Source organism: Curcuma longa, chromosome 2 (assembly GCF_044706935.1).
Source record: "Curcuma longa cultivar G26 ecotype Majalengka, Jawa Barat chromosome 2, ITB_CL_G26_1.1, whole genome shotgun sequence".
NCBI lineage: Eukaryota > Viridiplantae > Streptophyta > Magnoliopsida > Zingiberales > Zingiberaceae > Curcuma > Curcuma longa.
Genome location: NC_133862.1, coordinates 7,808,769 through 7,823,243, shown reverse-complemented (window position 1 = coordinate 7,823,243; position 14,475 = coordinate 7,808,769). Strand labels below are relative to the sequence as shown.

At 41.1% G+C, this 14,475-nt stretch overlaps 2 protein-coding genes and 1 pseudogene across 2 annotated transcripts; all 3 read left to right on the top strand.

The window, feature by feature from the left end:
* The first annotated feature begins 186 nt into the window (after positions 1-186).
* LOC141822142 (glycine cleavage system H protein, mitochondrial-like) lies at positions 187-2,600 on the top strand. Its single transcript, XM_074709574.1, has 4 exons — positions 187-332; positions 1,820-1,908; positions 2,181-2,351; positions 2,441-2,600. Exons 1-4 carry the CDS (start codon positions 224-226, stop codon positions 2,564-2,566), a joined length of 495 nt encoding a protein of 164 aa, XP_074565675.1. The 5' UTR covers positions 187-223; the 3' UTR covers positions 2,567-2,600.
* Positions 2,601-8,736: 6,136 nt separating this feature from the next.
* On the top strand, positions 8,737-11,870 carry LOC141819589 (protein NRT1/ PTR FAMILY 7.2-like). Its single transcript, XM_074706844.1, has 5 exons — positions 8,737-8,813; positions 8,885-9,062; positions 9,841-10,058; positions 10,161-10,732; positions 10,816-11,870. The coding sequence occupies exons 1-5, from the start codon at positions 8,790-8,792 to the stop codon at positions 11,678-11,680; spliced, it is 1,857 nt and encodes a 618-aa protein (XP_074562945.1). The 5' UTR covers positions 8,737-8,789; the 3' UTR covers positions 11,681-11,870.
* A 122-nt stretch (positions 11,871-11,992) lies between these two features.
* On the top strand, positions 11,993-14,380 carry LOC141819582 (transmembrane 9 superfamily member 12-like; annotated as a pseudogene).
* The last annotated feature ends 95 nt before the right edge of the window (positions 14,381-14,475 follow it).

Here is a 14,475-nt window from a genome sequence, read left to right as displayed (position 1 = left end):
CCTTCTAACCTTGTTTACTAGTTCATAAGTTTATGTTCCAAGAGTGGAGTGAGGTGATTGGAAGAATGAATAGCATGGCAGATACTGACATTCTTCCTCATGGATTAGGCTGCCAATCTCCACCATTCATCCCAATCCACAGCTTACTTCTAATTTGGCTCTCCTCTTTTGCTGAGAACAAGCATCATCACAAGAGGAGAAAGAAAAATTTGAGATTAAGATCATGGCCTTGAAGCTGTGGGCTTCTTCAGCTGCCAGTGCTCTCAAATTCTCCTGTAGAGATACTGCCACTGCCTTCCCTGCTTCCTCCTTCACCAGATGCTTCTCTTCTGGTAAGTCTAACAAGCTCTTGATTAAGCTCTTCGCTTTATTAGCTTACTTACTACATTGGAGAAGGCCATTTGTGAAGTTGCCTGCCATGTGTTTGAAAGAATTTACACTAGAGTTTATCGAGAATGTGGTGTTGCTAATTTGTTTGTGTCACCAGATGTTTCACCAAGCTCTTAAAGCTCTTCATTTTGTTGAAGTTGCTTGCCATGCGTTTGAAATAATTCGCAAGAGAGTTTATCGAGAATGGTGTGCTGCCGTTTATTTGTGTTACTAGATGCTTCTCCTCTAACACTGGTCACTTTGTTAACCTAGTGCTGCAATATTAGAGAAGGTCGTTTGTGAGGTTGCTTGCCATGTGTATGAAAGAATTCGCAAGAGAACTTACTGAGAGTGTTGTGGTATTATTTACTTGTGTGAGTTCAGATTTTATTCTCTATATTTTATTTTGACTGAATTTATCATTTGCTGAATGAATCTTTTGTTGTGTTTGATAGTTATTTTTAGGGAATGATAGTTGAAAAACAACAAGAGGACTTCTTGATGTTGTTGTGTTATGTGCATAAGTATGCATGCATGCATGAGTTGCTCTTCTCCGGCTCCCTCCCCTTGTGAGATTTTTTAGATTTTGGCCTTTTATCTACTTTTTAATTTCAGTGACATGGTAAAATTATCCCCGTGAGTTGCTGTGCTCCCGTTGCCTCTTCTCTAGTAAAACGAGTTTTTAGTTCAGCCTTGACAGTTTTGCCAATTGAATGGTAACGACTTAGAGGTCTCAACATCGAGGTCAATCCATGAAATAGGATGTTGAGGAATGGGGAACTAGAGCGTTCCTGGGTAAAGCATTAGCCAAAGACCAACCTCCAATAGGATGTTGAAGGTTAAATTACTGACAGCATTGAAAAATTCGTTAACTGAAGAGAATAGGTAGTTAACCGACGTTGAAGAATGTCTGTCTGTTTGGTTGAGAGAATCAATAGCCAAAGACCAACCGCCAAAACAAAAACTAATGTTATCATGATTATCAGAAAGAATGGTTGAACGGGCAGTTTTCAGCTACTCACCTTAGAATGAGATTCTTTAGTAGTCAACATTCACTGTCTATCAATTTTTTACAGGACTAGAGGTTATTAAAGTAGCTTGTCTCAAATTGTGATTGTTCTTTTTCTATCCTTATTATTTTCTTTCCTTCTGAGATTCTTTTTTATATTGAACATTAGTTTCTTTGAAAATTTTTCAAAGGTCTAAAAGCTCTTCTTAAACGAACGGACTTTCTTCATCCCTTTTATCAGTTTTAGTCTAAATATTCTGAAACATAATTCATGTGTGTTCATTTAATAAAATTGTCAGCAAAACAAATAATGCTTAGTTACCTTAGAAAAATATGTTAAGATAAACAGGCAATTAAAGCAAAACTTTCTCTAATTCAACAATTTCTCTTTTTGTCGGTATGCGAGGAGATAGATAGACCTTAAGTCCTCTATGCTTGCAGTGATTGATGGCTTCAAGTACAGTAATTCTCATGAGTGGGTGAAGCATGAGGATGCTGTGGCCACCATTGGCATCACTGACCATGCTCAGGTACCGAAATTATTCCTCAGAGAAATTCAATTTTGTGTTTCTTCCTGTTTGAACTAATAATAACATCTAGCTCATCTGTGCCAAATGGCGATTTCAGGAATCTTGTTCTTGTTTCAGTTAATGATAGTATCTTATAAAGGAGAGAGTTTCTGAATCTGATTGATTCATGATGTCCATATAGAACATATTCAACTTGAATCAGTATGGTTGATCGATGAGTTTTGGTATAAGTGATCACTCAATCGAACTCAACCGTATTGGTATCTTGATAGGGTCATCTCGGGGATGTGGTCTTTGTGGAGCTGCCGGAATCGGGTGCAGCAGTCACAAAGGGACAAAGGTTTGGGTCTGTGGAGAGTGTCAAAGCCTCAAGTGATGTCAACTCTCCTGTCTCTGGTGAAGTCACTGAAGTCAACACCAAGCTCACTGGGACTCCTGGCCTGGTAATTCCTTCAAATGATTTATTTACGATTCGACTCATAATTTGCTACGATGACTAAACTGTTGTTTTTCCCGCCTCCTTTCCCTTTAGATCAATTCAAGCCCATATGAAGATGGCTGGATGGTTAAGGTGAAACCGAGTGATCCATCGGAGCTCGAATCCTTGATGGGATCAGAGGAGTACACCAAGTTTTGCAAGGAAGAAGATGCTCATTAGAGCACACTGGTCTGTCATTCAATTCTCAATCTTGTTAGTTTTGTTCTCTTTTTAATCTTGTTCCTGCTCTTCTTTCTGCTGTTTGAAAAAGGAAGGGGGAAAACACAAACTTTGTTCTTTCATAGTTATGTTTCAGATCGGAAGCTACTATGATTGAAGAAGTCACTTTTTAGGCCTTTGCTAATGAAAAGTTTCGAGTTCGAACATCCCCCTATATATCGAAAATGCTTAACCATGACGACAATCAGAACTACACGAAAATTGACCTAACCGAGATGCTACGAATACACTCGAAAGAGTGCATTGGTGAATCTCGACACAATCTTAATACAAACTATCAAGATGTTTGGTGAAACAACTCTATGACCCACCCCAAAAGGATATTTTGATGCTGCAGGGCGACAAAGGAGGTCTGAATCATGCAAAATTTTGAATTCTTTGTTAGTAGGGGCGCCCGATATGGCTATTTGCTCTTGCCAAAAACCTTCTATTGTGAGTTTCATCCATGCCAAAAGCCGCGATAGCTCCTATACTCTCGCTTTGCTCTGCTCAATGTCTCGCGGCAATAGCTACTACACTCACCACGGTAGCCCTCTATGATAAAAATAGATCGGGCCATCCTTTGTGATCCTTACAAGCATCATTTGAAGATTGTGCAAAGAGTATAGCTAAACCTAAATATAAAACTTAGGATTGATTCTCTTGATACATACAATAATTCATTAACTAAATAGTTTAAAAGCTCCAAATCCTTTTTGGTTAGGCTTTGTTCCTTGCCATGGCAGGCACTCATCATCAACTTGCACGGGTCAATTGGATGATCGATCGAGTGAAAGATTAAAGAAGAATGAGAAAATGATTGATCAAGCAAAGGATTGTTTACCAAGCAATGAATCATTTGCCGTTGAGCTAAGTGCACCATGAGAGAACCCCCCACCTCACCTTCATTGAAAAGTAGGATAAAGTCTCGATATACCGATATGTCGTCACGACATTGGATGGACAAACGATGACCACGTCGCGTATACGGATGAGAAGGCCACATAGATAGATCACAAGTGGCACCACGGTCATGGTTGAAGATGATTTGGGAGGAGCTTTCGAATACACTTGTAAGAATGATGCTAACAATTATTAATGGTTAGCTTGCTAACGAGAGAACAAATCAATTTAATGACTAATACATGCTCTTTTCTTGTTTTGAAAAGATTAATAATAATTGAGTGGTCCTTTAAATTGATGGAAAGAGACATAATCAATTAAATCCTCGAATGAGATAGCAATTGATAATTATTCAATATTTAAAATGCTATGGTAATCTTTCATCAAATATAACTCGATAAGAATGACGACAATAATTAGAAAAAATGAGTCATTTAACACATTGTATATGATCATAAGTCATGAGAGTCGGCTAATTTACAAGTCAATCGACTTAAATCAAGTCTTTTCACTCATTTGAATATGAGAAAGAAATGTCTATATTATTATTATTATTATTATTATTATTATTGTTATTTCACTGTAAGCTTACAACATTTCCAAGTAGAAATTCAACATTCCTAGACAATTCCCTCCATATTTTCAACATTTTTTCTTCCATTTATGAAGAATTTACACTATTAAAGTGATGCATTCATGCTATATTTCACAATGCAAGAATCACACATCCATTATTTTATTACAAGATAAAAAGTATAATTTTTTTCCCATTGACATCAAGTGTCTAGTTTACACCGACTAATCATTCCTACAGTGCACCATAACTAAGTTTTGAACTCGAGATCCTTGAAATCTATCGGAGGGCCTTAACCACTATATAATTACCTGAGATAATAATAAAAATTTTGAACTAGGATTAGAGTGGACAAAGAGAGGCAAATACATAGAATCATCAACATCAACGACATCATTTCGTGGAAAGTGGGATTTGCTATAGTGACTGATGAGAAAAAATAGTCATTTAAAAAAGACGAAAGCTACATTTTTATATATTTTTTTTACTAGAAAATCTAAAAGAATTATAATAAAGATCGTGACTCGATGAGATAAAGCTACACGAAATATGATTACGAAGAAAGCATGAAGATACTACAGTTTTTAATGGCATATTGAATTATATATTTGCCAAACAAATTTATTAAAGTGTTCAATTTTGCAAGGAACCTTGCTAACCTAACTAAATGTATATATCAAATTTATTCTTATTTTTTCAAGAACATCAACATCTATGTTACTATGATCCAATAGACCTTTACATGACTAAGAATTCAATGACTCGAAGCTAGCTCGATTAGGTCATTCACATTAATTTCCTATTGTGTTTACTTTACTACTAATAAAGGGGAAAGATCGATCACGAACCTAGAAAAATAGCGAGTGGTGTCATACAAAGCAAAGCACAATCGTCTTAAATTAGGTTAAGTTGGCATCATGACAAGGAAGGGAATAGTGGGAATGATCTCATATCGAATGGAAAGCAACTTATTTTTCACGAACAGTTGATCAAAGTTAGGTCATATTTCTTTTAATTAATTGGAGCTTGTGTTGATAATGGAAACAAAAACCTAATAAAATTAGAGGTACTTATCCCTTTAAAGAACCTTTAATCCCTTCCCAAATGCAAAAACACCTAATGGGCACGATGCCATAAGTGTAGCTTGTTATCGCGCGTGTTCCGGCTGGATGTCGTGGACGGTCAAGTCATCAGTCAACGAACGATCTCGACGTGTGCGACTTCCTGGCAAAGCTCGAGGGAGAGGATGATGAGGACCTGAAATGCACTTCAACAGAAGATGAGAATGGTGTCGGAGAGTCCCGACAAGTCACTCTGACGCTCAAGTTAGTATTTCGTGGAAGGAAAAAATGAAAATGTAGAAGAAGAAGAAGAGTTTAGAAAGTCGAACCAGCCAACGGAGAAGAAGAAGAAGAGCCCCCCTCGGGAAGAAGAGGAAGAGTCCTCTCTCTGTTTGCTAGGGCAGTACCATTATGTAAGTGTATGAGGAGACCATATCTGACGGATGTCCCTTCCTTCTATTTTTTTGGCATTATGTACAATAAAAAGGGAATTCGAGAGCATCAGATATGACAACTTCATAATTGCTCTTTTAATTCTTATGTTGTCATGTGTCTTAGGAATATTTATAACTTGTTCATGAATCCACAAAAGACAAAGATTGACATCAGTCCATTTGACTAGCACTGCCAAGTCAGCCATAGGTGGGACTTTCATTTGACTCTTGACCTCCATCCGGAAAGGAACCACGTCATCCATTGCCCCTGCATCAGCGTGTAAGGAAACTAATACTTGAAAACATAGAAGGGTTTCATCCTAGCTATCCTAGAAACCAATATCGAAATAGTCAAGGCATAAATAGTAATTCAAATGCTATGCTATTCGGAGTGTCATTATCTCAGTTATGTCGATGAACATAATTTCTCGATAGTAAGTTCAAGAACTACTCACAGTGATGGGCAGAGCAGCCTGATGCAAGGGATCTGAAGATAAAGAAGAAATGAATTGGAGGAGTAGCTTTCCAACAGTAGCAAGTCCAAGAAAGACTTGGAGACTCCCTTAAAGTTCTTCATGGTGTGTTTATTAATTAATTTGTAGTGGCATGTCTTTGTCAATACCAAACATTTTTCATTTTTTTAATTTTATTGAAATAAAAAAATATTGTTTTCTCCTTCTTTTTCTTTACTTTATAAATGTCTCCCCCTCCCTCTATAACTCCAACGCCGTCTTATTCGACTAATTTGCCACTTTCGAACTGATTGATCGAGCTCGAGGAAGCAGACGAAGTTTTCATGACCTACCAAAGTTTGTGCTATCGATACACGATTAGACTCATGTATTTTTTAGTAATTCAGATTTTTTTATCGACTATCAGAGTAAATCAAAGAAATGCTCACGTTGTAGAGTGTCATACTCCATGAGTATTGAAATTATGGATCGCAATACGACTACTTCGTCAGGTGATAATCTTACTTCATATTATTTCTTATATTTTTTTCATCAATGCATATTGCAATTAAGAATCGAGACTGTTGTTTTCCGTCGTGATTAACTGCAGTTTCTCAATTTATCTCCTTATAAATGATCGTGAAACCGATCATGTGAAACCGCTAGGATGACGGATTCCACCAAAGAAAACCGTTGTACAGTATCTTGGGGACAATCCGACCCATGCTCATCCTTTGTGAATGCGTGTCCCTAAGCTTGATATTGCACTCCAAACATTATTTAGGTACCAATCACATCACACCCCCCACACTAAACCACCACGCTATCACCACCAACACGATCTGTTCGATGAAATGCCCCAATCGCCATCCACGCGTGCAAATTGGACTCAGCCATGGAATCCACAGCAAGACTCCAACAACAACAGTCATCCAATGTTCGATCGACTCAAGATTGGTCAGCCAAACCAATCGAAAAGCTAGTTCGATTGAAATGAATCTGCATTTTACAGTAGTTCAGCTGGTTCTCGGTTCAACTGGTTGGCTCCAACTTAATATGAGCCCTCTCTGAGCCAGTCATTGAAGGGATGAAAGAACATGAAAGAAAAGTATAAGATTGATGTAGATGTATCAGTCTGGGCAATTTATCCTGTAGAGAAACTGAGTTGCACTTGCAATCTACTTGATCGTAATGACGACGTGCCAAATTTAACCTTTCATCTCCTCTCTTGGATCATGTGTGCACACAATTAACGTTTAGGCATGTATTAGACAGTATGACAAGAACTGAGCTTGCACTCCACCCCTCTACTTGACATTTCGGGGGAGATTTTATACCTATTTCAAGTGCAACAAACCCTTATAGTTCTCAAAGATCGAACTATCGAAAACTTATAGTTCTCAAGATCCAAGCATCAACAATTCTGACTGCCTGATGAGGATTTGAATTTGGACAGAAAAAAAAAATGTCACTGTTGAATTTTTTTTCAAAGTCAAGGATGCAATTATAGAATGACTTGCTTGTGAAACTCACAAAATTATAATTGCTCAAGAACATACACTTGTTCCACCCAATAATGATTTGTTTGTTGAACACACAAACGGTAGGAAAAATGAACTCTACAACTGTTGACACATGGTTTGATCACAAAGAAAACTTCTCATCTTAACCAATTATCAAGTTCAAGATTTACGCAAGTATCTTACAGGTCGTATAAATCGTATGCAAAATCTAAAAGCACTACGATTTGCGATGATTCTACTGTTAAGAAAAGTCAATGGATGCTGAGTCAGCTGTGCCATATCAGCTGAGACAGGCTACTCAGCATGAAAAAGACTAAAATCTCAATCTGAGAAGTAACTACATGGCAGTTCAATGAAGGTGAAAGATAAAAAGTAAAGTCTCAAAGAGAGAAAATAGTCCATGCCAGACTCAAACAGATAATTACAAGATATACCTGTGTTTATTCAATAGCATTAGCTTTTGGAATGCACTCGCCAATCTTCAAACGATTTGAAAAACTCAAGCAAAAGGATGAATCATGCATGGATGAAACACATGTTTCAGGCAAAAGTTTATCAGGCTACCAGTCATATGTTTCTATGTCAAGCTTTATGGAGAAGGGAAAAAATGCATCCATTTGTTCGCCATACATTGCACGCATAGTTTGGCATAGTTCTACACTTCATAGTTTGACATGCTCAAGGGAATGGTTTCACTTCCTAGTACTAAGTTCATATTTCTTGGCAAAATAGGCATCTTGGATAACTGATTTGTATGCAAGCATTGAAAAATAACTGATTTATATGCAAGCATTTATTTGTTCTAAGTTCTACACACTAATAATGATAAATAGGATAGGGTATAGATCAATTTGCATAATAGAACGATAACGAAAGGTGCTAAAACTTCTACCTCTTTCTCGAACAATAAAAGCCAACTTTTCTATTTAAACCAAAATCAGTATTCAAGTTGCCCTATCAAGTATGTCTTCTACAAGACAAATGAATGCAACTAATAACTTTGTGTTCCCTTCGAACTCTTTTGCTTGTCATTTTCAGCTTTTTCATTCTGCCATGTGGGGAAGTAGTATCACATCACCCTCTTCGGAATCTCTAATCTCAGCCATTGATGCATTTCCCTCACTTCTATAAATTCGAACCTCGCCAGCCTCTCTCAGCACCATTTGTCCATTCAAATTTCTCCATCCTCTCCTGAACTCTGCCCCTGAGTTTCTGTTGGCATCCCCCATTTTGAGCAATGGCCAGCTCTGATAAATCCATGGTCAGTAGCTCTTTGAGGCTATAATCATGGGATGTTTTATTAGACTGACTAAGTTGAATTGGGCACTGCAGGAGAAAGAGAGAGCAGAAGATGGCAACATGGTGACTAAAAGTTCTTCCTTTAGCACGGCGAGAAGTGGATACAAAGCTGATCAGTATGAGTACACACTTGATGGATCAGTGGACTTCAGAGGCAGGCCTGCTGCCAAGGGCAAGACCGGAGGCTGGGTGGCCGGATCACTTGTGCTAGGTAACTATTTTATCATCGAATTTCAAATTTCATTCATTAAATCCTGAGGACAAGGATCATATAAGTAACAGAAAACCAATCTGAATCAACTCTTCGCTCCTAAAAGATATTGACAGAACGTAGGTGCACAGCTTCTTGTTCTATGGTAGCCATTCAGATGTGCAGGAGGATACGTGAATCCTATTCTATTCTATAACATAGACAACCATCTAGATGGATTGATCATTCCCATGATTGAAAAGCTAATTCACATGGTGGATGCCAGTCCAAAAATGGCTGCGTTTAGTTGTGGATGGTCTAAATTACCTTCTTGCTGAATATTTTGTTGACTTTACGGTAGACACAAGTAATGTTTTTCCAGTAGATTTAAGTCTAGTAGATCCTTTCTTGAATTCTTGGTCTTGTTAGTGAAATATATGCACTTGTCTTTGCCACCACCTGCAACAAAGTCATTTACCTGTAAAACTGAGTAGGATTACATTCCTGAGTGAATATAAAAGTGCACTTTTTTCTTGTAAATTTGATAGGAACAAAAAAAGACAAAGTTGGGTGGTGCATATTTATCATGAGATCTTATCATGGGGACAGGCCAAAAAGCTTGAATTGATCACGAGGTTAGGTCGGGCTAGATTTCAGTGATGACGATGGAACCCTACCCACTCACAAATTTTTTTTGTTGCTCCATGCATGCCTAAACATATGCATCACGTAGATGTTTATGCAATTTGTCATGTGAACTGAACTGATCATATCCCTAATCCCTGCAATCTTGATTCAGTGAATCAGGGACTGGCTACCCTTGCGTTCTTTGGGGTCGGAGTCAACCTGGTATTGTTTCTAACAAGAGTTCTGCAGCAGAACAATGCAGAAGCAGCCAACAACGTGAGCAAATGGACAGGCACAGTCTACATCTTCTCCCTCGTAGGTGCCTTCCTCAGCGACTCCTACTGGGGAAGATACAAGACGTGTGCCATTTTCCAAGCCATTTTTGTAATAGTAAGTCTCCCAAAAATCTAGGAATTATTTGCAATTATCTCATTGATTCTTTGTCTACAATGCAATGAAGCAGAGACTTACTGGATGATCTTCGGCTTGCAGGGTTTGGTGCTGCTCTCTTTATCCACACACATGTTTCTTCTGAAACCCACAGGATGCGGCGATGAGGACTTCAACTGTGCACCTCACTCGAACATAGAGCTGGGGTTCTTCTACCTCTCCGTCTACCTGGTCGCCCTGGGAAATGGAGGGTACCAGCCAAACATAGCCACCTTTGGAGCAGACCAGTTTGACGAGGAGGATTCTGCAGAGGCTCGTTCCAAGATTTCATTCTTCAGCTACTTCTACCTGGCCCTTAACCTTGGCTCTCTCTTCTCCAACACGTTCTTGGACTACTTCGAGGACGAGGGCATGTGGGCACTGGGCTTCTGGGCATCAGCTGGGTCTGCCATGATGGCCCTGGTCCTCTTCCTCTGCGGCACGACCAGGTACAGGCACTTCAAGCCGATCGGCAACCCCTTCATTAGGGTCTGCCAGGTCCTTGTGGCTGCATCAAGGAAGTGGAGGGTCAGCCTGCCGTCAAGTGGAGAAGATCTCTACGAGGTGGAGGGAAAACTGATCTCAGACTCAGATGCTAATCGAAGCAGAAAGATACTGCACACTGAAGGGTTCGAGTAAGTTTCTGAACGTCCGCTTGAAGTATAATTTTCAGTAACCCTCTCGATTGATCCGAACTTGACGTAATTTGCTGATGCAGGTTCTTGGACAGAGCAGCGATCGTTGTTGATCCAGAGAACGACTTCATGGCCCGAAAGAATGAATCGAGTCTCCACAACCCATGGCGCCTCTGTCCCGTCACACAAGTCGAAGAGTTCAAGTGCGTGCTTCGACTCCTCCCCATATGGCTGACCACCATCATCTACTCCGTCGTCTTCACGCAGATGGCCTCCCTCTTCGTTGAGCAAGGTGCAGCAATGAACAATGTCGTCGGCGGTTTCCACATTCCTCCGGCGAGCATGTCTGCCTTCGACATCACCAGCGTCGCACTCTTCATATTCTTCTATCGCAGACTGCTCACCCCTTTGGTTTCGAGATGGATGAAGGATCCAAAAGGGCTCACGGAGCTGCAGAGGATGGGAATCGGGCTCGTCATTGCAATTACGGCGATGATTTCAGCTGGGACAGTCGAAGTCTACCGCCTTAAGAACGTCTGCAGCAGCTGCGCCGACGACAGTTCCCTGAGTATCCTATGGCAAATCCCTCAGTACATGCTGATAGGGGCCTCCGAGGTGTTCATGTACGTCGGCCAGTTGGAGTTCTTCAATGACCAGGCGCCGGACGGGCTGAAGAGCTTCGGCAGCGCACTCTGCATGACCTCAATATCGCTAGGGAACTACGTAAGCAGTCTCTTGGTGACCGTAGTGATGGAGATCACCGCGAAAGGCGATCGGCCAGGGTGGATTCCGGTGAACCTGAACAGAGGGCACATGGACAGGTTTTACTTCCTCCTCGCGATCTTGACTGCTGCAGATCTGGTCGTGTTCGCAGCCTGTGCAAGGTGGTACAAGAGCATCAAGTTAGAGGGAAGGTACGAGGATGAAGAAGGCAACTGCGACGTCTAACTTTGATTTAATCCGAAGCTTCACGGCATTGATTCTTTGATTGATGCAAAGAAAAAGGTCAGAACGTTTCTAGTTCGCTAGAAAGAGTAAGGAAGATCTTCGAGCACAGGTTTGGACATGTCTAAACAGAGAAATCTTGAGGAACAGAAGTGTAGAATGTAAACCCTCTGCGTAGAAAAAACGTTGAATGAAAATCCCTATTTTCTTTATTATAGAAATAATAATAATAATAATATCGTTAACAACCGTTGGATTTCTCTGAAGAAATCTGGATGGACGGTCCTGATGGAATTTTGTCTGGGTCAACTCGGAGACTCGGTGGTTTCTTCCACAGTCCGCGTCTCGAAGTCTTCTTCTACCCGGAGGAAATCCATCGGAAGCGCTTCTTCTTCTTCTTCTTCCCATGGATCTCCTCTAGTGCCGTCGACGCTCCCGTTCTCTTCTGAATTCGATCGGCAAGGTCTCTCTTTTGCATCTCTCGTTAGATCCGTTCGGAATTCTAGGCTTTTCGGTTCAATCTGATTTTGTATCTTGATTAGTATTCCTTGATTTTGTTTCCCGATTTATTGGTTTGAATTTGATTCGTGGAGTTTTCAGCGCTTTGGGTATTTGGTCTTCTGATCTGCCTAGTGAAAATTGGAGTCTTTGAATTTGATCGCAGGTTATCTGGAAAAATTGTTGAGATTTGAACTCATTAGCGAACTCAATGGAGCCTTTTGTGATCTTTTTGAGGCCTTCGTGCTTCATCAACCTTGCTTTCTTGATCTCGCTTCTGAAACTGGCGCCCGTCGATGCGTTTTACCTACCCGGGAGTTATATGCGTACGTACCCTGAAAGATGAAATGATATCTCCGAAAGTGAACTCGCTCACTTCTTTGGAGACTGAGATCCCTTTTAGCTACTACAGTCTTCCCTACTGCCAGCCGGAGGGAGGGATCAAGAAGAGCGCGGAGAATTTGGGCGAGCTTCTTATGGGAGATCAGATCGATAACTCTCCCTACCAGTTCCATGTCAATGTCAACGAATCCCTTTACCTCTGCACGGGAAAGCCACTCACTTTGGAGGAGGTGAAGCTCCTGAAGCAGAGGACGCGCGATTTGTATCAGGTGAACATGATTCTCGACAATCTTCCTGTTAGGAGATTTATCAAACAGAACGGCGTTACCTTTCCGTGGACTGGGTTTCCGGTTGGTTTCACTTCTCCTGCGACTGCTGAAGATTACATCATCAATCACTTGAAGTTTAAGGTCTTTCTGCACGAGTATGAAGGCGCGCAGGTAATTGACACTGGTGATGAGGGCATGGCTGTGTTTACAGAAACTGAAAAGAACAGTATGTCTGGATACCAGATTGTAGGGTTTGAAGTTACTCCTTGCAGTGTGAAACATGACCCAGCTGCCATGTCGAAGCTTGAAATGCACACTAAAATTAAACCTGTCGACTGCCCAGTAGAGCTCGATAAGTCTCAACTTATCAGGGAGAAAGAACAGATCTCATTCACCTATGAAGTTTCATTCGTGAAAAGTGATATCAGATGGCCTTCTAGGTGGGATGCATATCTTAAGATGGATGGTGCCAAAGTTCATTGGTATTCGATAATGAACTCTCTGATGGTCATATTCTTTCTGGCTGGAATAGTCTTTGTAATCTTTCTGAGGACCGTGAGGAGGGACCTTACTAGATACGAAGAACTGGATAAAGAGTCTCAAGCTCAGATGAACGAGGAGTTGTCCGGCTGGAAACTAGTCGTCGGCGATGTCTTCAGGGAGCCAACTTCCTCGAAGCTGCTCTGCGTTATGGTTGGCGATGGAGTGCAAATTACAGGCATGGCCGTCGTGACGATTGTGTTTTCTGCTCTTGGGTTCATGTCTCCTGCTTCACGAGGCATGCTGTTGACGGGGATGATCATGTTCTATCTGTTCCTTGGAATTGCCTCTGGATACGTCGGAATCAGGCTATGGCGGACCATCAAAGGCGGGCCAGAAGGGTGGAGGTCCGTGTCGTGGTCGATCGCTTGCTTCTTCCCCGGGATCGCGTTTCTCATTCTCACTGTTTTGAACTGCATGCTGTGGGGGAGCAACAGCACCGGCGCTCTCCCGTTCTCATCGTTTTTCCTTCTGCTGTCCTTGTGGTTCTTCATATCGGTGCCGCTCACCCTTTTGGGCGGCTTCCTAGCCACTCGAGCCGAGCACATTCAGTTCCCCGTGCGAACGAATCAGATCGCAAGGGAAATTCCGGCGAGGAAGTTCCCTTCCTGGCTCCTCGTCCTCGGCGCCGGAACTCTACCCTTCGTCACGCTCTTCATCGAACTATTTTTCATACTCTCCAGCATATGGGTGGGGAGGTTCTACTATGTCTTCGGCTTCTTGCTCGTAGTTCTCGTCTTGCTGATCGTTGTCTGCGCTGAAGTTTCAGTCATCCTGACTTACACGAACCTGTGCGTCGAGGATTGGCAATGGTGGTGGAAAGCTTTTTTTGCTTCTGGATCAGTGGCCTTGTACGTGTTCTTGTACTCCATCAACTACCTGGTGTTTCAGCTTAGCAGCTTGAGCGGGCCTGTTTCAGCAATGCTCTACCTTGGCTACTCACTGATCATGGCGCTTGCGATCATGTTATCGACAGGCACGATTGGATTTCTGGTCTCGTTGTACTTTGTTCACTACCTTTTCTCGTCAGTGAAGATCGATTAGAGGTTTACTTTCCCCAGATATACATAATTTCAGATATGATCATAAGCCTAGTCACAATACTTGCTGCTACTTCAAAGTTATAGCCCTTTTTTGTTCTTATATTAC

Bases quoted from the DNA above. Each gene is read 5' to 3' on its own strand.
- LOC141822142 (XM_074709574.1), top strand. From the start codon at position 224: ATGGCCTTGAAGCTGTGGGCTTCTTCAGCTGCCAGTGCTCTCAAATTC. The intron at 333-1,819 runs GTAAGTCTAACA...CTATGCTTGCAG, and splicing joins CACCAGATGCTTCTCTTCTG to TGATTGATGGCTTCAAGTAC. The intron at 1,909-2,180 runs GTACCGAAATTA...GTATCTTGATAG, and splicing joins GCATCACTGACCATGCTCAG to GGTCATCTCGGGGATGTGGT.
- LOC141819589 (XM_074706844.1), top strand. From the start codon at position 8,790: ATGGCCAGCTCTGATAAATCCATG. The intron at 8,814-8,884 runs GTCAGTAGCTCT...TGGGCACTGCAG, and splicing joins CCAGCTCTGATAAATCCATG to GAGAAAGAGAGAGCAGAAGA. The intron at 10,733-10,815 runs GTAAGTTTCTGA...TTGCTGATGCAG, and splicing joins CTGCACACTGAAGGGTTCGA to GTTCTTGGACAGAGCAGCGA.